Below are 27701 nucleotides of genomic sequence, written 5' to 3'. Positions count from 1 at the left end.
CATAATTATGACTTTGAAAGTCAAAATTATGACTTTGAAAGTCAAAATTATGACTTCCTGTTGGTCTTATTTTCCCTTTCATGGCGGAAATGGGCTTCCGTACACAAGTTTTTGGTTGAGTCCAAGTTTTTTTTTGAAACTCCTGTTTTTTTGGTTGAACTCAACGTTTCTTGATTAAACACAACTTTATTTTCTTGCTAATCTCACATGAACATTCTGGGCGGGGCTTAAGGACGAGCGATGTAAGACGCGTTCCGATTGGTTAGCGCTGACCAAAGCGGATGACTCCCTGAGATCTCAGAACTCCGTCCCGAATTGCAGGGCTTCGGTGACGGGACAAACAGTGTGAATGGTAAGTAATCTTCACAAAATTACACCATTTAGCAGCTACTAAAGTGTACTTAGTTTTATTCTGAATTAGATGTAATATGCCTTTTGCTGTGTTATGATATTAAATTAAATTGGTGTTCTCCTACTTCCCCATCCTAGTATGACCAGCAGAGTGCAGCTGAAGCAGGACAGGCTTGTAGGTCTTACTGATTCCTCCAGCTGCTAGAGACGATCAGAGCATGAGGATGGAGAGACCAGCAAGTGTTGAGTCAGAGAAGGTCAGGTAGGGAAGTAAGTGTTGCTTTTAGGGGCCAGGTGTGTTTGGCTAAATATATTTCTCCTAGTCAGTTTATTTATTGGTTTTAAAAATAATGCCTCTTCTAATACGTTACATTTTTTGCATTGTTTTTAGTACAGATAATCGGTGTACTGTACTGTGTCTGCTGATGGTTTAAATTGATTTCAGCTACATTCAAAAAAGTATTCAGTTTTTAACATCCATTTTCTACTTACTAAATATTTCAGTTTACTCTTTCGCTGTGTGATACACTAAACTGGGAGAATTTAATCATCACTTGTTGATAGTCCAGAAAATCTGCTTAAGAATATAAGCCACCACATAAATTAATAGTATTGTCATTTGTTTTTTTTTTTACACTTACATTGACCAAAATACCCTGTTAAATGGAAAGAAAGAAAGAAAAAAAGCAACCAAAATTCGGCCAGCGTTTCACCAGGGGGCCGGAAGTGAGAAGCCCCGCCCCTTGCTCTTCAGACAGAGTTTGGGGAAGAAGACGGCGGTCGTCTTTTTTTTTTCCACTGATGCCGGTCATCGTTACAGGCTCTCCACCAAGATCAAAGGGGAAGCAGAGACACATCAGAAAAAGAAAAAACAAAACATCATTTGTTACAATTGTCCACTGTGAGCTGAGACGTGTAACATCAGTAACTTCAGTGTTACACCTCTGAAATATTTTTTTGCAGTTTCTCTTATTGTGGTAGAGTAACTGTTTCACTTCAACATTTAATTTCCTGATAGAATAATAAATCTACGAACTAAATGTACTTACAGGAGAATTTTGTTCCTTGTCTTTTACTCTGAAAGAATTTAAAGGAAGTACTATTCCCATATCAGCTCTAGCTTTATTATGGTTGTAGTTGCATATGGAGTCCACTAGAGGGCAGAAGGCTGCATTAACAGTTAGCTTGTTACTGGTCCAGAAGTTACTGGATGATAAAAAAGTATTTCCTCCTTTCTGGGTCTTTTTCTTCTGTCCAGATCATTTATTTATGTCTTGATAAATCCAGTGGACATGCAGAGGAGATAATAATGATCCTGTAAAGGTGATAACAGTCAAAAGACGTTTTTACACCAAGATCGAATCTTTGGAGGGAAAGAAAACTAAACAAACTGATGGCTTTAAAACTTTTACACAGTAATGTTTCATTTTTAGATGTTATACTTCATTATTATTTTTTACCCTTAATTTTTCTACTAATCTGCAGTAATGAAGACGTTTCCCCTGTTTGCTTCTCAGGTTATAAATAAAGGTTCAAACTGGTTGAACTGGTTTAAACTGGTGACAGAGACGCCTCTGTTGGACTGAAAGATGAAACTTTTTTCTATTATCATGAAGTTTGTTTTCTTAAGGCTGCAGAGCCGACAGGCTGGAAAACCATCAGCTGTCAGGTTCAACCTGAACAGGGTCACCAACCTTTTTGAGACTGGGAGCTACTTCATGGGTACAGAGTAACACGAAGGGCTACTTGTTTGATACAGACATGCATTTTCTTAGCTCACTCTTAATAACAATAATACATATGTACACATGATTACATGCGGTATGATCATATTAATGTTAGGGATTACTCACTATAATTCAGTAATGATTTACCATGGCAGAAATAGTTAATTGCTATTATGTGATCAGAAGCTCTTAGTTCAGAGTTTTAAGTTTGAGTCATCAGTGTGAGTCTGTGGGGGTCAAAGGGCACGCAAAAGGCTAAATCATATTGGTCAGTTTACTTTTGTTAATTTGGCGCTTTTTCTGTGAGCTAAAACTGAATGAGCTCCTCCCGTTGTCCTAAGATCCTGCCTGAGCTTTTTACCCTGCGCGGTTCTGACGGTCGCCGGTTTATTAGCCTTTTTGTGGTTTCGCAAACTGAAAAGCTGATGGGTCCAAAAAAATAAAAATAAAAAGTTAGACAGGTTGGAGAGTAGCACAAAACTATCACTGCACCTAACCAGCACAAACCTAAACCACAAAAGCAGCGGACTTTTTTTTTTTTTTTTTTTTTTTTACAAAAATAATAGACATGAAAGCGAAGCCTTACCCGTCTGATCCACAGAAAGACGGGATGTTGATTCCCAGGTTCAGGTGGTGTCAGACATCCAGAGGAGGAGAAAGTGATGCAGCATTGTTTGCTTAATTTTTACTCTTTTGGGGACTAGATTAAATTGTTTAACCTGCAGTCTGAGACGCTCAGGGTGGCAGATGTGACCCGCCAGAACCGCACACGGTATAAAGCTCAGCCGGGTTCCAAATGACCGCTGTTAGAACAACGAGTGGGATCAAACTTCACTCGTTCATTTTTAGCTTACAGAAAAAGCACCAAGCTGCCAAATAAACATAAACTGACATTTATCTTTGACGTGCCCACCGCCATAGACTCGCTACTACAAGACGTTTTGAAAAAAAGAGGGTTTTTTCTACACAATTTTGCTAATAGTAAAGAGGGTTAGATAATAAAAAATCCATATTATTCTTTTCTTTTTTTAAAGTGGGTACAAAACATTTAATTGAATATTTTTTTGGGAGTGCTCCCTAATGACAATGGCTATTTTTAGAACTTGCTGGTTGGCGACTGACAAGGTCCCCTCGGGCACCGTGTTGGTGACCCCTGAACCTGAACAATCTGTCCTGATCTGAACCAGAACCAATAGAGAGCAAGTCAATCTAAAAAATTTCACATTTTAAGATTTATCAGAAGCAGTTTGTTAGAAAATGCAGCAAAGACATTTCTACGTTAAATAAAAGTATTGTAGAGTTAAATGTGAGGCCGTCTGTGTGACATCAGAACCTCGACCCAAACTGAGGCACCGAGGAAACATTCCTGCACAGCAGAGACAGAAACTCATAAACATCTCACAGTAAACGGCAAGTTAAAACCTGTTTGTAACTCAGCAGGTTTTTAACTTTTTCATTGAAACATTTGAGACAAACCAGTTAAACAACTTAAAGCCTCCAGGCTAAAAGAGGTCAAAGGTCATTTTGTTCAGAATGAAAGAGGTTCAGGTGAGAATCAAAGTTTCCTTCAGATCAACATTAAACACGATTAAATAAATTAATAAAATCTGTATTTGATAACATTAACATATCAGATGGTCGTGTCAACATGTGGAGAAACTTCAACATTTCAAGGTTCTTGGTTCTGTTGGCTCAGATTAGAACAAGCAGAAACTATTATTAGTTTTATTGCTCTTGTGTTTCTCTGCAGAAATTTGTTGGTTGTTAAAGTTCTTTATAGATAAAACTGAAAATCTCCATTAATTTAATAAAATAATGATTAAAAATACTAAATATATTTAAAACATAAAGAACATTTAAACTGTGAATTTGTTGTTTTAAACATCCATTTCCTGGTATTGATGATCAGACAGGATTCCTGTCATTTCAACAGGTGAACACACCTCTGCTGTCAGAGGGGGCGGAGCCTCAGGTGGGTCCGGTTCAGGTTCTGGAGAGTCAGGTCCATTTCTCCTGTTCACTCCAACTCGTTTGGAGTGAACAGAAGGAGAAGCAAAGATCTGATCAGGTGAGTTTTAACTCCACTTTCTACTGGATCCAGTCCTGACTGGGTTTTCTCTCTTTGAGCTGCTGGACAGAACCAGAACTGGGTCTGGTTCTGGTTCTGGTTCTGGATCAGAGCTGCAGCTCCTGATTTCAACCAGGATCTCTGATTTTCTCTGAGTTTTCATCTGTAACCCAGACAACCAGCTGAATTTGCTCCCAGTTTCATAGTGGAGTCAAACTGGTACCAGTAGGTTCTGAGTGTTTGTGGCCTGGTTGAGATATCTGGGTTCTGGTTGGTGGATGGAAAATATTTCAATATGAAGTCAATAATTTATTGATCAGAGAGGATTTCTCTGGGCTTTTATCAGTAGAAAATCCAGATGGAATCAGTTTGTGGTGACAGAGGACAGCTGATCACATTTCAATCAATTATTGATCAATAATAAGTGATTATGGTGACATAACAACACAGCGCCCCCTAGAGTATTTAAAACCATCCACTGCTGTTATTTAGACCTGAACTGAGTTAAAACATCAAACCATCAGAACCGATAAAAACTATTGGACCCGATTTACACACCCAGCAGGAAGTCGGCCATTTTGGATCAAATGTTTTGTTGTATTTTGTTTTTTATTTTATTTTATTTTTTGACATTTTGACCTTATAAGTAATAACTAAAGTAAAAATCGGAGATTTGTTTGTGAAAGCTCAAATGTTTAAGCTTCTTTAATACCAAGAAAACTTTCCTCCACTCCGACCGTCGCTCTGTTTCTGAGTCTGTTTTTTAAATAATTTAGCAAATACCCATTTAATTATTGGTTCAATCACAGTAATAATTTTGTCTGTTTACATGTTTTATATTTTAATCACTGAATTCTTTCACTGATATTTCAACCTTCATTTTCTCCTTTAGTCTGAACTTGTTTTAATGAAACAAATCAAAGTTCCTGGTGAAGTAAAGAAATCTACTTGTTGTTAAATCTTTATCTATTTTTGGTTCAGTGCTAAATGTCTGTTCATTTAATATAAATGAACTGAGTCTCTTTAGAATCACTGCAGCTTTTCCTCTTTGGGCTGGTGGCAGGATTTTGACCTTTGACCCAAATGGCTGCAGTGAGTCTTTTAGTTTCCAAGTAAAACAGCAGCAAATGTGTTAAGTTGTTGTTTTGCCATCTGGTGACCGAAGATGGAGAATAGCAGAAAAAAACTGTTTCTGGAGGAGCTTTCTGCAGCTGATGCTGCCACCTGGTGGCAGCAGCAACACATTACAGTCAGACGGCAAAAAGCAAGAAGTGAAGATGTTTACATTTCAACCTGAAGGAAATCAGACGAACATTATTTTTTGTAAATAAAGATTTGATAAATTTATTTTTATATCACTGATGGTTTTTAATAGTTTGCTCTGACATTGTAGCTTTCATGATTACATAAATGTGTTTTTCTGGAGAGGTCTGTGCTTGTGTGTTTTAAATATGTACTTTTAGGGTATTTATAGTTTCCATTCCAACGTTATAAAATAAACTATTCATGAAATGAAGCTTCAAACATAACGAATCTTCATGTTTTCCAGGTAAAAGATGGCGCAGCAGCAGGAAGAGGATTTCGGTAAGTGATGAGAAGCAGAAATGAAGAATCTTAAAGGAACAAACTGACCAATCACAGCCTGTGTTGCTGCCATGTGATGAAGCTCAGCCTCAGTGTTTCTTTATTGTTTTCATGCTTCCTGTTCAGTGAAGCTCTGGTGGAAACATTGTGAGTTTCTGTGAATCCTGAAGGTAAAAACTGAACTCACATGGAAACTAAAAGGAACCGAAGTGAAGAACAGGCCAGCAGCTCTGATACTTCAGGAATATTTACTATAATTATTTTATCCAGTAATCACATCATTTATTACTAAGTTATTATCTCAGACATGCTGTGTCTTTTATTCCAACACTTGGTGACAGAGATAATAAAGCTTAGAGATGGAGATGGAGAAAGAAAAGTGATAAAAATGTTAATCAGTCAATATTTTCATCACAATATTCACCAATAATGTCATAATTTCCTGTTTTCCTAAAATAGTGCAGCTCCATATTTAGAAGGTGTTTCTTTTATTGTTCTTCCTGCAGTGAGGAAAGAAAGTGATGAACCAGAAGCTTCATTTGGTCTCATGTAGACAGAATCAGTGGTCGTCACTCAGATATGAGGCAGAAACACAACAGCAGGTTTAGACCTGAGGAGCTGATCAACAGACTCTGAATCTCTGGATGGAGCAACATGAATAGTTGATCTTCATCATGTTTTTCTCTCAGTTTGAATTAATTATGTTTCTGATTTCTGCCTGCAGAGGAAAAACTTTTCAAGGTTCGCAGTGAGTTTGTGAAGAGAGTTTCTGAGGAAATCCTGACTCAGCTCCTCGATGGCCTGGAAACAGATGGGGTCTTTAATCTTTCGGAGAAACGGGCAAAACTTGAAGGGAACCAAATCACAGCAAACAAGGCCCGGGAGACCATCGATGCTGTGAGGATGAAAGGACAGAGAGCCAGTAGATTGATGATCAAACGTCTTCACAACATAGATCCAACCCTGTCCAATCAGCTGAGTTTGTCCTCTGACTCCTCTGATTCAGGTTAGTCCCTTCACTAATCATGACTGAGTGAAAGTGAACTCATCCAACAGTGACTAACAATAACAACAAAAATAAATGGAGCATTATGGTCGCACTCCACCTGTTGAGCTCTAGGTCAGAAACTATGGAAAAGTTTTCCTGCAGATTAGCAGGAGGCGACTAAAAGTGTGAAAACACTTTGAATGTTCAGCATGATGTTTGTAGTCCAGTCAATTTATTAACAAGCAAAGCTGTACTGTAAAGCTCCATGATTTGTTTTCTTCATGATTTGAATGTTTCAGGTTTCTTCTGAATAAAATCCTCTTCATGATCTATAATTTGAATGAGTTCTTTGCTTAAACATCCTGATGTAGGATAATCAAATTAAAATTCAATAAATTGAATCTTAATTTGCTGAAGTGTTTCTATCCCTTTGTTCAGATTTTGATGATCGATGTCAACATGACCTCAAAGAATCTCTAAAGGACACGTTCCAATCTATCTGTGAAGGCATTGCAATACGTGGGGAGAAAAGCTCTCTGAATGATATTTACACAGAGCTCTACATCTTAGAAGGAGGAACTGCAGGGGTCAACCAGGAACATGAGGTCAGACAGATTGAAACAGCATCCAGTAATCAAGGAACAAAAATAAACCTGGAAGACATCTTTAAACCCAACCCTGCTAGAAAGCAACGGATCAGAACAGTGATGAGCATGGGAGTGGCTGGTATTGGGAAAACACTGTTAACACAGAAATTCACTCTGGACTGGGCTGAAGGCAGAACCAACCAGAACATTGACTTCATATTTCCATTAACTTTCAGAGAGCTGAATAACTTGAGAGAAGAAACTTTCAGTTTGGTGGAACTGATTCATCACTTCTTTGATCAAATTAAAGACACAGAAATCCGCAGCTTTAAAAAGTATCATGTTCTGTTCATCTTTGATGGTCTGGATGAGAGTCGACTTCCTCTGGACTTCAAGAAGAATCCAGTCCTGACTGACCCTTCAAAGTCCAGCTCACTGGATGTTCTGCTGACAAACCTCATCACTGGGAAACTGCTTCCCTCTGCTCTCCTCTGGATAACCACACGACCTGCAGCAGCTAGTTTGATCCCAGATAAATCTATTGACAGGGTCATAGAGGTCAGAGGGTTCACTGACCCCCAGAAGGAGGAGTACTTCAGGAAGAGATTCAGAGATGATGGAGAGAAGGCCAGCAAGATCATCTCCCACATCAAGGTATCACGAACCCTCCACATCATGTGTCACATCCCCGTCTTCTGCTGGATCACTGCTAAAGTTCTGGAGGAAATGATGAAGACCAGAGAGGAAGGAGAGCTGCCCAAGACCCTGACTGAGATGTACATAGAGTTCCTGCTGGTTCAGCTCACAATCAAGGAGGAAAAGTATGAAGAAATAGCTGAAGAAGCTCCAGAGAACAAGAAGCTGATTGAGTCTCTAGGAAGACTGGCTCTAGATCAGCTGCTGAAGGGAAATCTGATCTTCTATGACAAAGATCTTGATAAATGTGGCATCAACATCAAAGATGCTGCGTTGTTCTCAGGAGTTTTCACTCAGATGTTTAAAAAGGAGAGAGGAACGCGCAACATCTCCGTCTACTCCTTTGTTCATCTGAGCATCCAGGAGTTTCTGGCTGCCGTCTACATGCTCCACTGCTTCATCAGCAGGAGGTCAGAGGTCATCAAGACGTTCCTGGGAGAAGAATACAATGAAACATCTCTAGATGAGTTCATGAAGAAAGTCATGGAGAAATCCCTCAGCAGTGAAAATGGCCACCTGGACCTGTTTGTCCGCTTCCTTCATGGTCTCACTGTGGAGTCCAACCAGAGACTCTTAGAAGATCTGCTGGGTCAGACAGAGAACCATCCAGAAACCGTCCAGAGAATCATCACCAACCTGAAGAAGATAAACACTGATAGAATCTCTGCTGACAGAAGAATCAACATCTTCTACTGTCTGGTGGAGATGAACGACGTCTCATTTTATCAGGAGATCCAACGGCTGCTGGATTCAGGGAAGAAACTCTCAGTGACTGACTGTTCAGCTCTGGCCTTCATGCTGCAGATGTCAGAGGTTCTGGATGAGTTGGACCTTGAGAAGTACAACACATCATCAGATGGACGACGGAGACTGGTTCCAGCTGTGAGGAACTGCAGAAAGGCTCGGTGAGTCCAGATGTTTTCATTGTGTGAATGCTGATTCAGCACTATTGTCCTCCTGTTTCTTCAAGTTGATTCTGGATGTTTTTGGCCTTTAACTACTTCCTTCATCCTCTGGATGATTTCAGCCATTCAAACATCTAAACATTCAGTTCATCCAGGACAGCTGCAGCTTCTGGTTTTTACACATTTTGATCATTTAAAAATATTTAACTTTTTATCAGTTTTCAGGTAGAAATGAATAGAAAACCCTGAACTCTAGAAAATGTCTATTTCCTCTAAGATCCAATCATCCAGAGAGACTTTTTAAACTTTAGACTCTCTTCACTCGTTGAGCTGCTGCTCCATAATTCACCTTTTAGGATCTTTGACTGTTTTTATAAAATAATTGTTTAGGTTTGATGGAAATTTGGACCATTAAAATAAACCATTGCATTAATTATAAACTTTGTGAACAGTGTTGATCTTCTTCATCCCGTCATCATCCTCACCTTTTCCTCCTCCACTAGTTTCCTCTGAGTTTGTAACTGAGACCAAAATGTGGTGATTGTTGTCTGGTTCCAGAAAAAGTCCTAGTTTCTGTCAGATCCTCCCAAAGCTCTGAGAACTCTGCTTCCAGAGCTGGAACCATTTTCCTCATCAACTCTTCATCTGCAGCCTTTGTTGAAGCTGTTAGCTGTCCTCCATGAAGACCTGCAGAGACATGAGCTTCAGCTCTTTAGACATCCCAGCCTCTTTAGTTCTGGAGAACTTTCACTGCTTCACCATGAAGATGCTGCTGGACCCAAACGCTCCGTCTCCTCCAGGGGTTTTGCTCTTCAGCTCTTTAGGAGTTTAGCAACAATTTCTTCTGACATCCAAACCTTTGTTCCTCTGAGACGATGGACAGACCACTGCAGAGACATGTGTCCCTCTTCCAACCAGTTTGTCCCAGTTCCTCTCAGACCAACAGAGGACGGTCCAGACCTGAAGGAGCAGCAGGACCGGTTCTGCTGCTGCTCTGCAGGACGACCAGAACAATCCGCAGCTTTTAGCTGAAGCAGGTTGACGACTGTCCACTTTCTACTTTGTTAAAGCATCAAATCCAGCAGATGAACGGAGACACAACTGGGAGCATCATGTGTCTGGTCTGCTCCCAGTTTCCTCTGTGGCAGCATTTAATAATCTGCTGCTGGGAGCCACGTTTCTATAGAATATACTACTATTATTAATGATGAGGAGGATTCTAGATGCTGCAGCAGCAAATATGGGCTAAACAAACCCAGAGATGCCAGAGGTCCACAGCAGGCTGGACTTCCTGCTCTGCTCACTTCATTTATAACTTACTTCCTGCTTGGTGGAAGATCTCAAGGAGCCAAACGGTCTAGTCCAAGTCAGTGTGACTTGTCAGAGCTGTGAGCAGTTCCTTCTTAGATGTTTCATTAATGATGATTTGAACTGGTCAGTGTTTGTGGCTCGACTGGAGGAAAACAGAGCTGGATCATAAACAGATATTTTAAAACAACCTGTTTTAAAATAAACAGATATTTTAAAACAACCTGTTTAAATCTAAAAACATATGCTAAGATAAAAAAAGTTCATCAAGACAAAGAACAGTAGAATCTTTCCCCAGTAGCAAATCCTCTCCATCATCTCAGTAGTTTCCTTCATTCAGCTCAGTCAGCCTCTTCATCAGCTGCTGCAGCTCCTTTGAGGCTCTGATGCTGCAGAGAAACTGAACTTTCCTTCACAGATGATGGAAGATCTTCAACATCTGACTGAGCTGAAGGTCTGAGGACATGAAGCCTGGACCAGAACCAGAACCAGAACCTGGACTTTAGTCAGGAACTGCACAGACTCTCTGTCGGGTCAAACTCAGTAAACTGAAGATCAGATGTTGATCAGATGATGACATCATGATGACATCACTGTTATCATATTTTATCTGTTTATGATCCAGATTGATTTCGTTAGAACTTAATTTATTTCTTCTCTCATCACAGACTTGGTGGCTGTTCAATCCAAGAGGCTGAATGTGAAGTTTTGGCTTCAGCTCTGAAATCCAACCCAGATCTGACTGAACTAGAAATAAATCAGATCTTCATATTTAAAGGTGAAGACTCTGATATGAAGAATCTGCTTGAGATCCTGGAGAGTTCAGTCAGTAAAGTGAAGAGTCTGAGGTTTGTTTTCTCTATTTATACAATAAAATCATTTATTGATAATTTAATCCTTATTTTAATTAATAATTTTATTATAATATATTTTAAAACAACCTGTTTAAATGTAATTAAAATCTCTAAAACATTTTACCTTATAAATGGATTATTTTCTTATTTCAGACTTTGAGATCATTGAACTTTGTTTTTCAGTTTTTAAATGTTTTTTACTGAGGAACAAAATGAGTAAAATAATTCAAATGAAGTTGATTAATGATGGAAATGTTTCAGTTTGGTTGGTAAAGATTCAGATTGTTTTATTTCTGATTCTCATCTTTACATCCAGAATGAAATGTTTTCCTCCAGTCGAGCCACAAACACTGACCAGTTCAAATCATCATTAATGAAACATCTAAGAAGTGACTGATTGTAGAAAAGCAAATCTAGATGAACTGAATGACAGTGAGGTTTGCAGCAGGTTCCTCACTTTGTCCTGAAGCTGTGGTTCTGTTGGGCCGGGTCAGAGAGGAACCGTCCTCTTCAGTCTGACAGCTGTCAGTCGGTTGGAGCCTCGTCTCTGTGATGAAGCTTCATCAGGTCACGTCTCCTTAGGAAATAATGGCCTCCATTGGCTTTCAGCAGCTTTAAGAAGAACCAAAGGCCATTCATGAATAAACTGAGTGGTTCTGATCCGGTTACCAAGTCGGGTCTCCAGCTGATGATCAGGAACCAGCAGAAATAGCTCACCTCATCCAGGCTGCTGCTCATAGAAAACTTTGAGTTTCTTTGTTGATAAAATGTTCTGGGTCTGCTGGTTTGGACTCTTTAAACCAGTTTGACTGGATCAGATGTTAGAATCAGTTCATCATGTTTCTTTTACATTCAGGGAAATTAATTTTCTACATTTTATTATTTATTTGTTCATATTTCAGTTTTAACTGCATCCTGTTGGCTTCAGCTCATCTTTTATTCTTTATTCAGATTGATGGACTGCAGTTTGTCAGAGACCAGCTGGACGTCTCTGTTCTCAGCTCTGAAGTCCAACCCGACCCATCTGACAGAACTGATCCTGTACAGAACCAACCTGGAAGGTTCTGGACTGAAGGAGCTCTGTGGTTTTCTACAGACTGACGGCTGCAGACTGAAAACATTGAGGTTTATAATTATATAATTATTGATATTTCTGTGAATAATTATATGTAATTGATCATTAATCAAAGTTCATATCTTCTGTTCTAATAAATATTTCCTGAGTTTGTTCCTGGACTTGGATCCAGAGTTTAATTTAGTCCCTCTGTGTAACTGAGTTGAACCTGCTGACCTGAGGTCAGAACAGGACAGCATTCGGACCCCCAGTGTGTAGAAATCCCCCTCATGTCAAGCAGGTCAAAGGTCAGATCAAAAACGGAGAGAATGAAAATCTCCCTTTATTGAAGTTCCTCAAATCTCACACTTAGTTTTTAATATTCTGCTGTTAGTTGATAATCATCCAGTCCAGGTGTTTTAATGTTTAACTAGAGCAGATTAAAGTTGCTGGTTGTAGTGAATAATTGGGTGGAATCGCCCTTTATCCGTTTCCTGAATCAGAAACCAATTTCAGCTTCATTTTTAAAAATCCAGACCACTGAGTTTTTCTCTGAGCTCAACAGGCTGCAGGTTCTTCTGGACATCAGTTTTCTGGTCCAGACATCAGAACCAGCAGAGACTGCAGCACATGAATCTGGACCAGGTGTGTTAGGAGAGGTTCTGCACATGCTCAGACTGAAGGTTCACCGTCTGACGGAGAAAGTCGACCAACTCTGGATGAAATGGTTCCTAGAAACAGGGAAGCTTTCTGGGGACTCGACTGCCTGCTCAGATGGAGCTGCAGCTCATGCAGGAGTTTTATGTTGGCAGGAAGCAAAACAACATGGAAGCAGGTGATGAGTTTCCATTTTAGTGTCAATTCCACTGATGGAGCAAATTACAAGTCAGTCGTCCTCCAAACCACTGAGAGCAGCTTCCAGAGGAAATCTGAGTTTGTTCTGACAGTCAGACTCTGTCAGTATGACCACAGTCTTCTGGCTGAGTTCCTGACATGAAGGAGACACAAATAATATAAAGATCATTAATTAACAGTCCTGCAGTAAATACTGACTTTGTGAAGGTTATGGTGTTAAAGTCATTTAGTTCAAACATCTTGATTCAGCTCTTATTTTGTAGGACAGGAAGTGAGATCTTACCTTTGTAAAGCTTTGTGTGCAACAAGCTTCATCAGTTACTGAAATCATCCTCATGTGGTTCACCTGGAAAATAGATTTAAAAATGACTCGTCTTCACAATCAGGTTGTTCTTTATGATAATGTTCCCATTTCTGCAGCGTCTCTGATGGAGGATTCAGAACTTGAACTAAACGACCCAAATCAATCTGACAGAGAAAAGACTCAATATTTTCTAGTTGATAGTTAAGGAACTGAATCACCACAAAATGAGAAAATGATCAACTTTCAGAATCTGAGCTGTAATGGATGTTGTAAAACTCTGAATTAGACGGATTGAAATAAAACGTTTACATCTGTCATACTTAGCAATGAGCTGCAGTTAAAATACAACCAGCAAGAAAAACATCATTAATAGATTAATGACCAAAAACTGGAGACATAAAATATCTGATGATAAATGAAGGTACAGAGCAGTCAGCTGATACAGAGCCTGGAAGGAAACATGGAGAGAAAAAACATCCGACTGAGTTTAAGATCCTGAGAAACTTTTAGAAAAACTTTGAGTTTCTTTGTTGATAAAATGTTCTGGTTCTGCTGGTTTGGACTCTTTAAACCAGTTTGACTGGATCAGATGTTAGAATCAGTTCATCATGTTTCTTTTACATTCAGGGAAATTAATTTTCTACATTTTATTATTTATTTGTTCGTTTTTCAGTTTTAACTGCATCCTGTTGGCTTCAGCTCATCTTTTATTCTTTATTCAGATTGAGCTGCAGTTTGTCAGAGACCAGCTGGACGTCTCTGTTCTCAGCTCTGAAGTCCAAACCGACCCATCTGACAGGACTGGACCTGAGCGGATCCAACCTGGAAGGTTCTGGACTGAAGGAGCTCTGTGGTTTTCTACAGACTGAAGACTGCAGACTGGAAACATTGAGGTTTGTAATTATATAATTATTGATATTTCAGTGAATAATTATCTATAATTGATCATTAATCAAAATTCTTATCTTTTGTTCTAATAAATATTTTCTGAGTTTGTTCCTGGACTTGGATCCAGAGTTTAATTTAGTCCCTCTGTGTAACTGAGTTGGACCTGCTGACCTGAGGTCAGAACAGGACAGTATTCGGACCCCCAGTGTGTAGAAATCCCCCTCATGTCAAGCAGGTCAAAGGTCATTCAACCCAGTCTAGAAAAGTGAATTCCTGGAATCTGACAGGAACAAATCAATAATCAATGATTGATGCTTCAACACTTTGATCAGAACCTGGAATGATTTTACTGACTAAAATCCTCCAACACAACATGACCCAGTACCAGGTTCTGGTTCTGGTTCTGAAGTCAGCAGGTCTTTATTGAAGCAGCAGCTTGTTGGCTTTAATATTCATGAGAATCTTTAACTGGTTCTGTTGGACTGGTTCACCTGCATCCTGTTGGCTTCAGCTCATCTTTTATTCTTTATTCAGGTTGAATCACTGCAGTTTGTCAAAGATCAGCTGTGATTTTCTGGCCTCAGCTCTGAAGTCCAACAGCCTCCAGCTGACAAAACTGGACCTGGATGGAAACAACCTGAAGGATTCAGATGTTCAGCAGCTGAAGGATCTTGTAGAGACTTTACAGTAAGTAAATGTTTGTAGTGATTCCAGCTGCTGTCAGCATATTGAACTAAACCCAGTTAGCATCAAAGCAAAGCTCCAGTGTTCCCAGTAAAGCTGCAGGTTCTCAGTCGGAGGAGAATGGTTCAGGCTTCCTGATTGGACACAGAGACAGCAATCAGCCAATCAGAGGAGCAGCAGCTTGCTGTGTTCCTGTGTTTGTGTTGGTGTGAAGATGAGTGTTGTTGCTGTGTACATGTCTCCAGGACGTCCAGCTGGACTCCAGCGTCCAGCCGTCCAACATGTCTAGAGACAGTGGTCCTCATTCATCAAACTGTGGCAGCAGCAGATCTGATCTCAGATCTGCTTGTTCTCTCAGTTCAACAGGAAACAACTGATCAGGTTCATCTTGGTCACAGCTCTGAGATCAGTCTGACTGCAGCCTGGAAACCATCTACTGGATGTGCTGCATCACTGACTGCTGCTGGAGAGGCTGGAAACACTCACTGATCTGATCTCTCCTTCCTTCTTCTCTCTGCAGGTGGAGGAACTGATGATCTCTGTAAAGTAGAGAACGGTCTCTGTGTCCTGTTGATCCTCAGAGGTTGAAGCTGCAGCAGTTTGAGTCTAAAGAGACTCTGACTGGATCCTGATGATGACCTCTGACCTCCAAGATTTTCCTCCTGTTTATTTTCTCATGTCTGTCATTTAGTGTCTGATATTGTTTGTCTCTTTGGATCAATAAAGATCCGATTCAAACTGGGCTCCATTTAGAGGCTTCATGGAGTTTTGATCTGAACTGGATTCAACTGGAAAGTTGATCTTTTTTCTCTCTGATTCATTTTCATCCTGGAACCAGAAATGGTCTGAGATGGAAACATGGGAATCATTTTCAGTTCAGCTTTGAATCATAAAGACACTTCAAACCTCTTTTCTCTGCTGCTTCTTCTTCTGTTGACAGGAAAATGTTCCTCAAAGCTCCACAGATAAAAAGATGCTTTACTGGAAACTGCAGAGAAACTTCAGCTTCCATCACAGAAACCAGTTTAACCAGTTTAGAACTGGATGTCCCACAGAATCTCTGATTGTTTTTGTGTTTTACTTTTTTAACTCCATGTTTCATGTTTTACTTTAAGTTTACTAAATAACTTTAGGACTCGATGTGTCACTTCAGGCTCTTTACGCTGATTTTATTGACTTATTCAGACCTCAGAGAATCACTGGGATAATGTGCTGATTGGTTCATGTTTTTTATATTTATTCAAACTAATATGTGTTATTTGGTTAATAAAGATTTTAATAATGTTCTTTGTACAAATATAATAACTGCACCTTTTATTTTAATCCTTCATGCTGTCTAGCTTTTTGTATTGGGATAAACAGAGAAATTAAAATGTATTTAAGTTTCTATTTTTAATTTTGACATGTTTATTTAGTAATAACATAAACATCCTCTTCAGTTGATCTGAGCTTTTTTAAGCTTCTAATTTAGACAACAGTTTATTTTTGCATTATTTAGACCAAGTATATTTAAATAAAATACACGAGCTAACTGGTTTCCAGCTTCAGACTAGCAGGTTAACTGGTTCCCAGTGATATAAATGAAGGCAGATTCTTCTCCTGGTTCACTTCAATGTTTTCTCTGTCAGTGTGAACGAGAAGCAGCTCCACAGAGACTCTGAGCGGAGCTAGCGATGGTAACAGATTTTAGCAGCAGCTTGTTTTAAACGCAAACTGATTATCAGGAGCTGCAGATCTAAACTCTGATGCTGAACAATGGAGTCTGTCCTTCAGTTCACTGATAATCGGTCGTAATTTTATAATTAAATGGATTCATCATTGAACAAGTTTGAAGGATTTTAGTGTGTAGTTACAATGTGTGACCAGAGGAGAGCGGTAGAAAGCGAGTCTGGCAAAAACAAAAATGTAAAAATAATCTTCTGTTCACTACAGTTTAATATTTTTAAAAGCTTCTTTGACTTTTTAATTTCATTAATTGTTCTTTAGGTGGTTCCACATGCTTGAGGTCCTGATCTCAGCTGGTTGAAGCTTATCAACAATAAATGTTTTTAGTTTAAATGTTTATAGTTTTTCCAGACTTTGACTCAAAATTACCCAGGGTAGGATATTTTCATCTAAACTGGCTCAGAGTTCTGGTATCCAGAGTGTTGCATGGATTTAAAAAAAATAAATTTTACCAATTCTTTAAAGTAAAATTCATCAAAACAGTAAATAGTTTTCCAGTTTTGGAAGGTAAGTTTATCCTTTCATGATCTACACGTATGAAAATGGTTCAACAGTCCTACAGGTGCAGTCAGAACTATAGAGGAATCGTTTAACTCAAAGAACATTCATGTGATAAAATTACCTAGTCAAAGACCAAACTTGAATTCAAAGCTAAATCAATAACTAAAAATAAAAACTGATGACATCCACAGACTCTCACCATCTAATTTGACACATAAAATCCAGACACGCTCACATCAAAGGGCATTTTAGAGAGATTTTCTTTTGTTCTTCCTATTTTGAGCTTCTTTAAGTAAGAGTCGTTTTATGGCCACTTGCCACTTTAAATCCAAATGTGCTGCACCTAGCCACGCTCCCCGACTCGACGTTTACACTTGTAAATGAAAATGGCTGCCAACAGATGTGCAATAGTACAATTGTACATCCTTGAATAGTAGAAGTGGAACCTCCTTCACAGCCAACAAGATCGCAGCAAGTGGTTTCTGGATGGTAAGTTAACAACAAAACACTTGTCTTTTCCATCAGCCATTGTACAGCTGACCAGATGCGCTGGAGTTCAGCTTGTGTTGGGGCTGGGCTCTGGTAGGGTTGCTAGGTAACAGCGCATCATTTTCCAGACAACAAAAAACATTAGTCGCCAAAAAAGACAAATGGGAGCGTTTTAAGAAGCAGTGATAACCCAAACACAAGTACAAAAATATACAAAATGTGAATTTTGCATAATGGAGCCCCTTTAAATATAAAAACACTACATAATGCTTTCTTGAGGCATTGGATGCTAATGATAAAGATAATAGTGTTATTACTCGTACTCTCTGCTTCCAGTTTTTATTTCTGTCATAAAAAGCTAATTTTTCTCTTGATGAATATTGATTTTGTGCCTCATGTAAAGGTTCCCTAAAGACATCTGGGCCGTTTCGTTCCACCAGAAAACCTACAAAACCTGGCAAAAGTTGTTCAAATGTCACAATTACATTTACAAACTAAAGGAGCCCCTCTGGTCCGGTCCGGCTTGTTTACCTTCTGTGAATATTGATGAGCGAGGGACTCTTCCCGCTCACAGGGCCCGGCGGTAATTTGTCAAGAGATTCCCCCTCAGCGTTTGGAGCAAGGCGGCCATTATTGCTTCTGTCGTTCAATCAGTTCACTTCTTTCCCCTCATTTCAACACTTCCCTGCTTTGAAACTGTTGAGAAAATAAATTTAAAATAAGCTAGTTTTAAAACTTAACATGTCTTGATTCAAATGGCCTAATTGTGGTTTTAAAACCAGTAACATATTCTGACTTTTTGACCTTTAATTTACCTGTAGTTACAGCAGATGGTTTGCTAGGATCGTTTGAACTGCCTTTTGTCTGTGTGGGAAACAATACAGGAGAAGTTGTAGCTTTTCACACTCATCTGTGAAAAGCCGTAAACACGGCAGGGGTTTCTGGGTTCAGATAGAGGGTCAGAGATGCTCCTGGTTGGATGAGCAACGATACGCCTTATTTGAATAAATTAAAGATAAGAATTAACACATTAGATTTTGCTCTTGCAACTTCTCCACAGACGTCTTTGCTTTTTGTTTGTCGTTTCCATCTTTTGTCTTTTTCTCTCTCAGGTAAATTCATGTGTTGTTTGTGCTCTGAGGTTTCTGATGTTTTGTGATGTGTTTGTCTGGTGATAGTTTGCATCTGTCTTGAATAAATGCTGATTATTGTGACGCTGTTATCTCTGCGTGATCTCAGTCTTTGCGCACAGCATTTTTCTGAACCTGGGCATAAGAGAGGATTTAACGAGTCAAAAGGTTTTTAAAGTTCAAGAATTTTTCCTCTTTTAACAAAACTCTCTGTAATTACATCCCATGTGGTTCTGGCTGCACACACCACCATCTTGTGGAGAGATTTCGCCGTTGCCAAGTTGTCTTTGAATCATAAATCTGCTCAATGTTTACGAGTTCGCACTGATCAGCCGTGAATGTGACCCATGCTGATCACATCTGTTTGAATTTTTCTATTTACTGGGAATCTTACGTTCTTGTAAATGTGGATGAAGCAAATACAGACGTCTGACACAAACTGTTTTCTACCCAGAAATATGAGGGTAAATAAAGTTACACAACTATAACATAACATTCTCACAATTTAATGTACAAGATGGTGTGTTTCTATTTCAAACCCGGTCCACAAATCTTTACAGAAATACTATAAAACCTTTAGATGTGTGCTGGTTATATTTATATTTTGGTTTAGTTTCAACTAGTAAAGTTTCTTAGGATCACATAGAGGAAAATATGAAAAGTCACTGTTGTAAGAATCGCTATATATTATTGTGTAGTTCCTCCTGTCAGGACAAAATCAAACGTTTAAATCAAATGTTAAACTGTAAAAACAACATTTTACCAAGTATTGTTGTTTAGTTTCCACTCCAAATGTCTTATTACATTTGGATTTAGAGAAAATTAACTTACAAGTAACTGTTAAGAAATAAACAGGAGCTTGTTTTAACTAAATAATTCTTATTATTTCACTTATATTTTTTAACAAACTCATTTGTGGGCCTGATTGAAATCAACATCCTCAGCAAGCATAATGTAGATGGTACCGATATGCCTAAGGTTATCATCTGTTGGCAGAAATGTAATATAATAATCTGAATTATGCTGTCAATAGTAGCCTAAGCATCTGAAAATAATCATTTTTTTTAGTTTACCTCAGAATTTGTCATTTAATGAGGGTGGTATCCTCTCTCATTCTGCTATGTCTCTACGTGAGCATCCTGGGCTACTATTGTGTAGCCCATGATGGAAAAACTCACAAAATCTGATAAATAGGTCAATACAGCATCCTAAAGTCTATGTAAGTGTACATTTCTACTATTACTGATTAACTTTTTTATAACTAACAAACTAGACAATAGTGACACACTAAACAAACCCCCACTAAACCCCCAACATATACACCAGTTAAGGTCATAGCCCAAGTCTGTAACTTCAAATTACAGCTCATAATCGCCTCCCATAGACAGACAGTGTAGGCATATCATACATTTTCTGATTCCTTAGAGTCTGTTGAGTATTTTAGTCATTAACTTTTGTGTCCCTGATGTCCCTGGATACCGCTGGGATGAAAGAAGTGTATCTAGTTTGGTCAAAAGATGTGGAAAAATGTCTAATAATTTTGGTTTAATGACCTCTAATGACCTCTGTGTTGGTCAGAGAAACTCAAAATAAAAGCCAAGATGGTCCCCTTTAAGATGATACCAAATATTGCATTACAGACCTTTGACAAATGCCCATACCATGACCCTAAACCAGAGATACAACAGTCTCAAAAAACAGAATTTTTCCAAAGGGGTTGTTTACTTCATGAGATGATAACTATGACTCAGCTACCATTTTGGAAGGGCTATCATACCAAAATATTAACTACAGACATGTATCTTTTCAAAAAATATTGATAGACTTTGCCACCCTGAAATGGACAAAAATGTCCAATTTTGGCCTCTGGCATATATAACGTTCAGCCTTCGGTTAACTTCATCTCTACTTCTCTTTGTTAGAACTGTGCTGCCTTTACACAAGAACTCACTCTCATTGCCCCCTGCTGTTGCTGGTGGGCAACAGCAGTACAACATGCACATAAACACAGTGACAGGATACAGAACTTGCAGCTTTACCTTTCAAAGTAAATTAGAAAACATGAACACATAACACAGAATAACTCAAAGACAAGTTAAGATGAGAACATATTCTAACAGGTAGAAAGAGAAAAAACAATAAATAGAGCAAATAGAAATTATTTTGTTTATTTTATATCAATCAGTCCCTCCAGTTTCATGAGAATTATTGTGGAAATTCACGCAACATTAACATATCCCAGAACTTTTTTGCGTTAATACATAATTTCATACTTCTACTAAACGGTTCAAGTACAATTTTTATAAATGTCGGATTATAGTCCAGGATCTACAATGAATAAAAAGTCAAATTTACCATCATAAATAAGACATTAGCACCACAAACACTTTGATTTTTAAGAATTAATTCATATTTCAGTAGTTTGTGAACAGATTTTATCACAGCCAGCCCTTCAAGACCATTCAAGGTCTTGATTTGGCCCAAAACGAAAACACCCTAACTCTGTAGTCTAACGGGCCACATAAAAACCTACTGGGGGCCGAATTTGGCCCCCGGGCCTTGTGTTTGGTACGTTTGGCTGATAGGCTTATAAATGAGAAATACACACAAAAACAGTTTTGAGGTTTGTAGCCAATTTGCTTTGGACTTTTAATATTTTCTTCCCAGTCAACAGTTCAGGGAAAATGTAAACAAATGTTTTTATATTCTGTCACACAAAATATAAATTAAAAAGACTTTGTATTACCAAAATGTTGAAACTGTATGAATCCTTTAGATGTCTGCAGTAAATACAGTTCATCACATTTGGACTCATTTACAGGAAAATAAGAGAGAGTAATAAGAGAGAGTAAGTCAAACGCTATCATGAATAAAATCACTAGTTATAAACTACCTCAATTAAAGTGTAATAAATGGTTTAAACAAAGTAAGAACTAAGAGACGAAACTGTTCTCTTAATATCTTTGTTTTTCAGCTTGAGGAGACGTTTTCCTGGAGGAGCGGAGCGTCTAGGGATCGTCTCGTATGCAATAACTTGTTAGGACAGAACCTACACTGCAGGTATTTCAGTTTGAGCTCATTAAGACGTCCTCTTGTCTTAAAGTCACGTTACATCAGACCTCACAGAGCTCCATATGTCACAACACATCTGCTGTAATCACTCCTGGCCTCCTCACGTCAGGTTGCAGGTATTTGCACAGCTGAAGCAGTCAGGGCGATATGTACAACCTGTAGTGATGTTACAATTGACCGACACAGTCCTGTCATTTTATTCTTAGAAGTTGACTTTGCAGAACAGTTTTTTATGTCGCAACCAGAACCAAAGTAATGTGGATACATTTCATTTCAGAACATGCCTTTTCAATTTATTACACATATCTGGTGTAAAGTTTATTAATGCCTTCATTCAGGTTCAGATATTTCACACATTGCCTCCGTGAGCAGATATTGACCTGGCTCTGTTAATATGGGATTCTCTGCAGGACCTCAGATTTACAAGGTGAGATTACAGAGTCCAGTAGTGGAGATTCGTTCAGCTGAAGCTTTGATGGCATGTGAGCATTTAGGAAAGTTTAGGATGGGACAGGATGTAATGTCTCCCTGCAGATGTGGAGAACAATCAGCTTTATCAGGTCCTAAAATAGAAAAGGTCCAAGTATGTTTTTGTTTTTTGGCTGCAAGCAACTTTACATTATCAAACAACTATAGGACTTTAGCACGAATAATAAAGAATAATAAAGAATGTAATGTACACATGTGGCTCTAAAAAAAGTGCAACACAGGGATGAATCGCTTAAAAAAAGGATTTTTGTCAGTGTTCATGTTTTTAGTGTCATCAGAAGACCTGTGTAAAATATTCCTATTCTGAGCCTGAAGTCGCGTTTTAAAACTCAAACGCGTTTCTCATGTGATTGTCACGACCGCAGTCATTGGCTGGACTCGGGTCACATGATCAGAAATATGTAAACACGAGCCCAGAATCCGCAGTTCGCCTCAGTAAAAACAACCGAAAGCGAAGCTGATTATCCGAGGTAAACAACCTCACTTTCCCTTCCAGCTTTCCTCGTGTTTGCGCTGCGCCGTTTGCGCACCAGCTGACTGCAAAGGCGCAGCCGCAGCGAGCCTATAGGCTGAGTCTCCGCCTGCGTGTCCTGTCAGCGATTTGCTCCAGGGTCTGACAGGAGCGCAGCCGGCGGAGCCGATGACAGTCCGAGCATGGAGAACCCGGAGAGAGGAGGCAGGAGGAACAGGAACCCGCTGGCCACCGCCAACCTGCTTTCAAAGCTGTTCCTCTGGTAAGAGAAGCGGCGCGGCGCCTTATGCAGCCAGGAAATGTTTCTGTGTTACTGTTGTTATCATGACTCCAAACGAACCGGGGGTCGGTGCTGATCAGGTTTGGTTCTGCATGTCTGAAGTCTTTTGAAACTTTGTGAATAACTGCGGACATTTTTCTCTCCCCGCCGCTAAAAATATTCAAAATGAAAACAAGACTGTGGGACTGACGGCTGCGGTGAACGTTCAGTCTGTACATGACGGGCCATAATATGCAAATTTATAAGACGTTTCCAAACCACGTGTGGTTAAACATGCTTTGTAAGACGTTATTGCATATGTAGCACTTTTAAATCTGTATTAATTTAACTTAATTTGATCAATTTAAAAAATGGCACCGATTTGGGTGCAGTTTTTCTGAGTATGTTTTGGTAAATTGTAATATCAGGCTAAGATGAGGTTAAATTTTATTTAACCTCTTAAGAGAAATTTCCTCTGCTTTTCTGTAGAGGAATTTTTACAAACTCTTGCAGAAAAACTTTTGTCCACTTTCTTTTTTTTTTAAGCTTTTTTCATTTTACTCTACTGGTCTCATAGTTACTACTTAGTTTAGATTGTTTTTGTTTGTTTCGTTTCTTAGAAAAACTTTTGGTTCAGTAATATTTTTAAAATCTTGCTTTCAATTATTGTTTTGCCGCATAACCCAAGTTTGCTTGAGCTTAAAGTCAAAAACTTATTGTTTTAATTTGATGAAAGTTTAGACATTTATAAGTTTCCTAGGCTGGATGTAAACTCATAACTTGAGTTTGCCTCTCAGGATCCATAAAAACTGGATCTGAAACAAATCGTCTGATTAAGTTTATTCATAGCGCATTTCTCAGCAACAAGGCAGTTCAAAGTGCTTTACATCATGAAAACATAAAAATAAAAACATCAAACAGTCAGTCATTGTGAAAAACAATAACAAACATCACATTTTGTCAACTAAGATCATTAAAATCCACAATAAACATCAAATATGTTGATCAATATTCCATTTATTGTCAATCAAAGGCAGCTATGAACAGTTAAAGGAACTCAGTGTTTCAGCAGTTTTGCAGTTTTCTGGAACTTTGTTCCAGATTTGTGGTGCGTAAAAGCTGAATGCTGCTTCTCCATGTTTGGAGATTATTGGAATAACAGTCAACTAATTTAGTAATTGATTAATCGTTAACTGGAGTAAAATGACTCAAAAAAAAAATTCTGATCTGTAATTGAGCCAAAACTGTAAAAAAAAAAAAAAAAAAAGTGGCACAGTTCAAGTTTTTCTCGCATTTTAAGCAATAAAAGTTTTCATTTTTTATTTTATTTAAAAGGAGGAATTTGTTTGTTTATTTCTAAAACTGTATAACAAAAACTTAAGAGGTTAAATGAAAAATCTTCAGGATTAAGACTAATAGAATAATTAATAGCTAATATAAAGGTTAGTTGCAGCCGTATGAACAGCCGTGGTGGTTTCGGTGCTGCTGGGTTGATTTGGACTCTTTGCGGTTCTGTTTCAGTTGGTTGACGCCGCTGATGCACCGCGGTAACAAACAGCGACTCAACGAGAGCGACATGTACGGCGTTCTGCCAGAGGACCGCTCAGAAAAGCTGGGAGAAAACCTACAGAGGTAAACCGACCTGGTTACTTTACTGATGAACATAAACGACTGAGTGGAGATGTTTGGGCGGGTCCAGAATGGGAGCTGAGTTTCCACCTGATCTGGACGATCCGGTCAGGTTTAATCTGGATTAGTTTCACCGTTCAAACCGTCCTGAGGCTCTGAAAGTTTATCTACATTTGGTAGAAGTCTGTTGTTTGAAATCTTTTACTATACTTTTACGTGCAAAATGTGATTCCTCAAACGACCAGCAAGAAAAAACTGTATGTGTTTCTATTTACCATAAAAAAATAAATTTACTTAAAGGAAACTTGCCGAATTTGAGACTCATTTTATTAAAATGCACCACAGGAAACCATCAGACTTTTAATTATTTTTTCTTCTTTAACAACGCAATTTAATTGTTTTTGCTGAGACGCAATTTAATTATGTTTTGTTTTGTCTTTATTCCTTTTTTATTTTATGTTATTTCTGTTGGAAATAAGGGTGGATAGGATGGATTGTTTGTAGTTGTTGTTGTGTTGGCTCTGGACTGCTGCGTCCTGGGCTCTCTGTGCCTGAGCGGGCAGCCACCTGAAGCGTTTGATGTGAAGTAGGTGAGGTGGAAACGAGGCTGAGTAGTGATGGGAGGTAGCCGACTGCATCGCATCATGATGCTTCAGAGCTCCGCTTAAAGCTCCCGACATTAATGGTGGAGAAGAAGGAGAGGTGAAATGAGAAGCCTGGGTGTTTATTTACTCTTATAATGAAATGTTCATTTCAAATTTGTTGTTCTAAAATGTGATTTTACATTGTTTTGGTTTAAACGGAAAGGAAACAATACAACAGGTCTCTTAAAGGGGCAGTAATATGTAAAAATGTTCTTTGTCTTTTCAGCTTTACATCATGTTTCAATGTTATTTCCTAGAATGTTGCTTTGATTCTTTTATGCATGTTTGAGAAATCCTATAATCTCCATGGCAACCATTCAGCTGTGAAAACGCCTGGTTGGATTTAGCCCCGCCTTCGAGGTGTAGCTCCTCCTCCACTCAGCTCCTTCAGACTAGTCAGTAGCAATTAGCAAACACCTGGTGGAACATCTGTTGAGCTCGTTACAGTCGCTACTTATCATTGAAGAGCTGGTAAAAAAAAAAAGAAAATTAAAGGGTTAATAGAGGAGCCATTTTGTGATGAGTTCAGAAAGAGCAGGAGTTCTTAAAGAGACAGAGGCCCAATTTCAAAATGTTAAATCAGGAAGTAGAATTTCTTTTAAGTCATGTTTGATATGTATAACATCTTTATAAAAACTGAATGCAACACAGATAAAAAGATACAATGTGGCTGGAAAATACATAATTCTGCCCTTTTAGCACCGAGTTTCCTTTTCTTTTTTTCTACAAACACACACCGTATCGTAATTCACCATATCTTAAAATTTGTCTCTCCACAGGATTCCTGTGGGCGCCATGGTCATCGGCCTGCAGTCTCTGACAGGAGAAACCTTTAGAGAGTGGAGGCCACCAGGGGGCCAGAAGTGAGAAGCCCCGCCCCTTGCTCTTCAGACAGAGTTTGGGGAAGAAGACGGTGATCGTCTTTTTTTTTCCACTGACGCATCGTTACAGGCTCTCCACCAAGATCAAAGGGGAAGTAGAGACACATCAGAAGAAGAAAAAAACAAAAAAAACAAAACATAATTTGTTACAATTGTCCACTGTGAGCTGAGACGTGTAACATCAGTAACTTCAGTGTTGCACCTCTGAAATATTTTTTGCAGTTTCTCTTATTGTGGTACGGTAACTGTTTCACTTCAACATTTAATTTCCTGATAGAATAATAAATCTACGAACTAAATGTACTTACAGGAGAATTTCGTTCCTTGTGTTTTACTTTGAAAGAATCTAAAGGAAGTACTATTCCCATATCAGCTCTAGCTTTATTATGGTTGTAGTTACACAAGGAGTCCACTAGGGGGCAGAAGGCTGCGTTAGCAATTAGCTTGTTACTGGTCCAGAAGTTACTGGATGATAAAAAGTATTTCCTCCTTTCTGGGTCTTTTTCTTCTGTCCAGATCATTTATTTATGTCTTGATAAATCCAGTGGACATGCAGAGGAGATAATAATGTTCCTGTAAATGTGATCACAGTCAAAAGATGTTTTTACACCAACATCGAATCTTTGGAGGGAAAGAAAACTAAACAAACTGACGGCTTTAAAACTTTTACACAGTAATGTTTCATTTTTAGATTTTATACTTCATTATTATTTTTTCCCTTAATTTTTCTACTAATCTGCAGTAATGAAGACATTTCCCCTGTTTGCTTCTCAGGTTATAAATAAATGTTCAAACTGGTGACAGAGACGCGTCTGTTGGACTGAAAGATGAAACTTTTTTCTATTATCATGAAGTTTGTTTTCTTAAGGCTGCAGAGCCGACAGGCTGGAAAACCATCAGCTGTCAGGTTCAACCTGAACAGGGTCACCAACCTTTTTGAGACTGGGAGCTACTTCATGGGTGCAGAGTAACACGAAGGGCTACTTGTTTGATACAGACATACATTTTCTTAGCTCACTCTTAATAACAATAATACATATGTACACATGATTACATGCGGTATGATCATATTAATGTTAGGGATTACTCACTATAATTGTCAGTAATGATTTACCATGGCAGAAATAGTTAATTGTTATTATGTAATCAGAAGTTCTTAGTTCAGAGTTTTAAGTTTGAGTCCCTTTAGGACACAGGTGTCAAACTCCAGTCCTCGAGGGCCGGTGTCCTGCAACTTTTAGATGTGCCTCTGCAGCACCACACCTGAATAGAATAATTAGGTCATTAGCAAGGCTCTGGAGAACTGATCTACACCAGGAGGAGGTAATTAAGCCATTTCATTCCAGTGTTTTGTAACCTGTGGCACATCTAAAAACTTCAGGACAGCGGCCCTTGAGGACTGGAGTTTGACACCCCTGCTTTAGGAGCTTTTCTGTGTGATTCTAAATTTCCTCCAAGTGACCGACAGTATGGATTATTGCAGCTGCAGCTGTACAGCTGTATATACTTTGAGTTCCTTCAGATTTTCCTTTTAAATAAAAAAGAAAAGAATAGTTA

The 27701-nt window shown here is 38.7% G+C and overlaps 2 protein-coding genes across 2 annotated transcripts; both read left to right on the top strand.

Moving 5' to 3' along the window:
- The first annotated feature begins 383 nt into the window (after window positions 1-383).
- On the top strand, window positions 384-15762 carry LOC148160723 (NLR family CARD domain-containing protein 3-like). Its single transcript, XM_088013177.1, has 10 exons — window positions 384-613; window positions 4012-4146; window positions 5696-5730; window positions 6455-6736; window positions 7157-8906; window positions 10883-11062; window positions 12020-12193; window positions 14004-14174; window positions 14704-14856; window positions 15374-15762. The coding sequence occupies exons 3-10, from the start codon at window positions 5703-5705 to the stop codon at window positions 15384-15386; spliced, it is 2751 nt and encodes a 916-aa protein (XP_087869303.1). The 5' UTR covers window positions 384-613; window positions 4012-4146; window positions 5696-5702; the 3' UTR covers window positions 15387-15762.
- A 6554-nt stretch (window positions 15763-22316) lies between these two features.
- On the top strand, window positions 22317-26951 carry LOC148160722 (ATP-binding cassette sub-family C member 4-like). Its single transcript, XM_088013214.1, has 3 exons — window positions 22317-22993; window positions 24512-24622; window positions 26043-26951. The coding sequence occupies exons 1-3, from the start codon at window positions 22914-22916 to the stop codon at window positions 26128-26130; spliced, it is 279 nt and encodes a 92-aa protein (XP_087869340.1). The 5' UTR covers window positions 22317-22913; the 3' UTR covers window positions 26131-26951.
- Window positions 26952-27701: the final 750 nt, after the last annotated feature.

The sequence above is a fragment of the Poecilia mexicana genome, unplaced genomic scaffold (genome assembly GCF_051168715.1).
Source record: "Poecilia mexicana isolate PSO_F unplaced genomic scaffold, ASM5116871v1 scaffold_2, whole genome shotgun sequence".
Taxonomy (NCBI): domain Eukaryota; kingdom Metazoa; phylum Chordata; class Actinopteri; order Cyprinodontiformes; family Poeciliidae; genus Poecilia; species Poecilia mexicana.
Note: the sequence above shows the minus strand (reverse complement) of the source record. Positions and strands in the feature narration are given on the sequence as shown.

Bases quoted from the DNA above. Each gene is read 5' to 3' on its own strand.
- LOC148160722 (XM_088013214.1), top strand. From the start codon at position 22,914: ATGGAGAACCCGGAGAGAGGAGGCAGGAGGAACAGGAACCCGCTGGCC. The intron at 22,994-24,511 runs GTAAGAGAAGCG...GTTCTGTTTCAG, and splicing joins CTTTCAAAGCTGTTCCTCTG to TTGGTTGACGCCGCTGATGC. The intron at 24,623-26,042 runs GTAAACCGACCT...GTCTCTCCACAG, and splicing joins CTGGGAGAAAACCTACAGAG to GATTCCTGTGGGCGCCATGG.
- LOC148160723 (XM_088013177.1), top strand. From the start codon at position 5,703: ATGGCGCAGCAGCAGGAAGAGGATTTCG. The intron at 6,737-7,156 runs GTTAGTCCCTTC...CCCTTTGTTCAG, and splicing joins CTCTGACTCCTCTGATTCAG to ATTTTGATGATCGATGTCAA. The intron at 14,175-14,703 runs GTTTGTAATTAT...TTCTTTATTCAG, and splicing joins TGCAGACTGGAAACATTGAG to GTTGAATCACTGCAGTTTGT.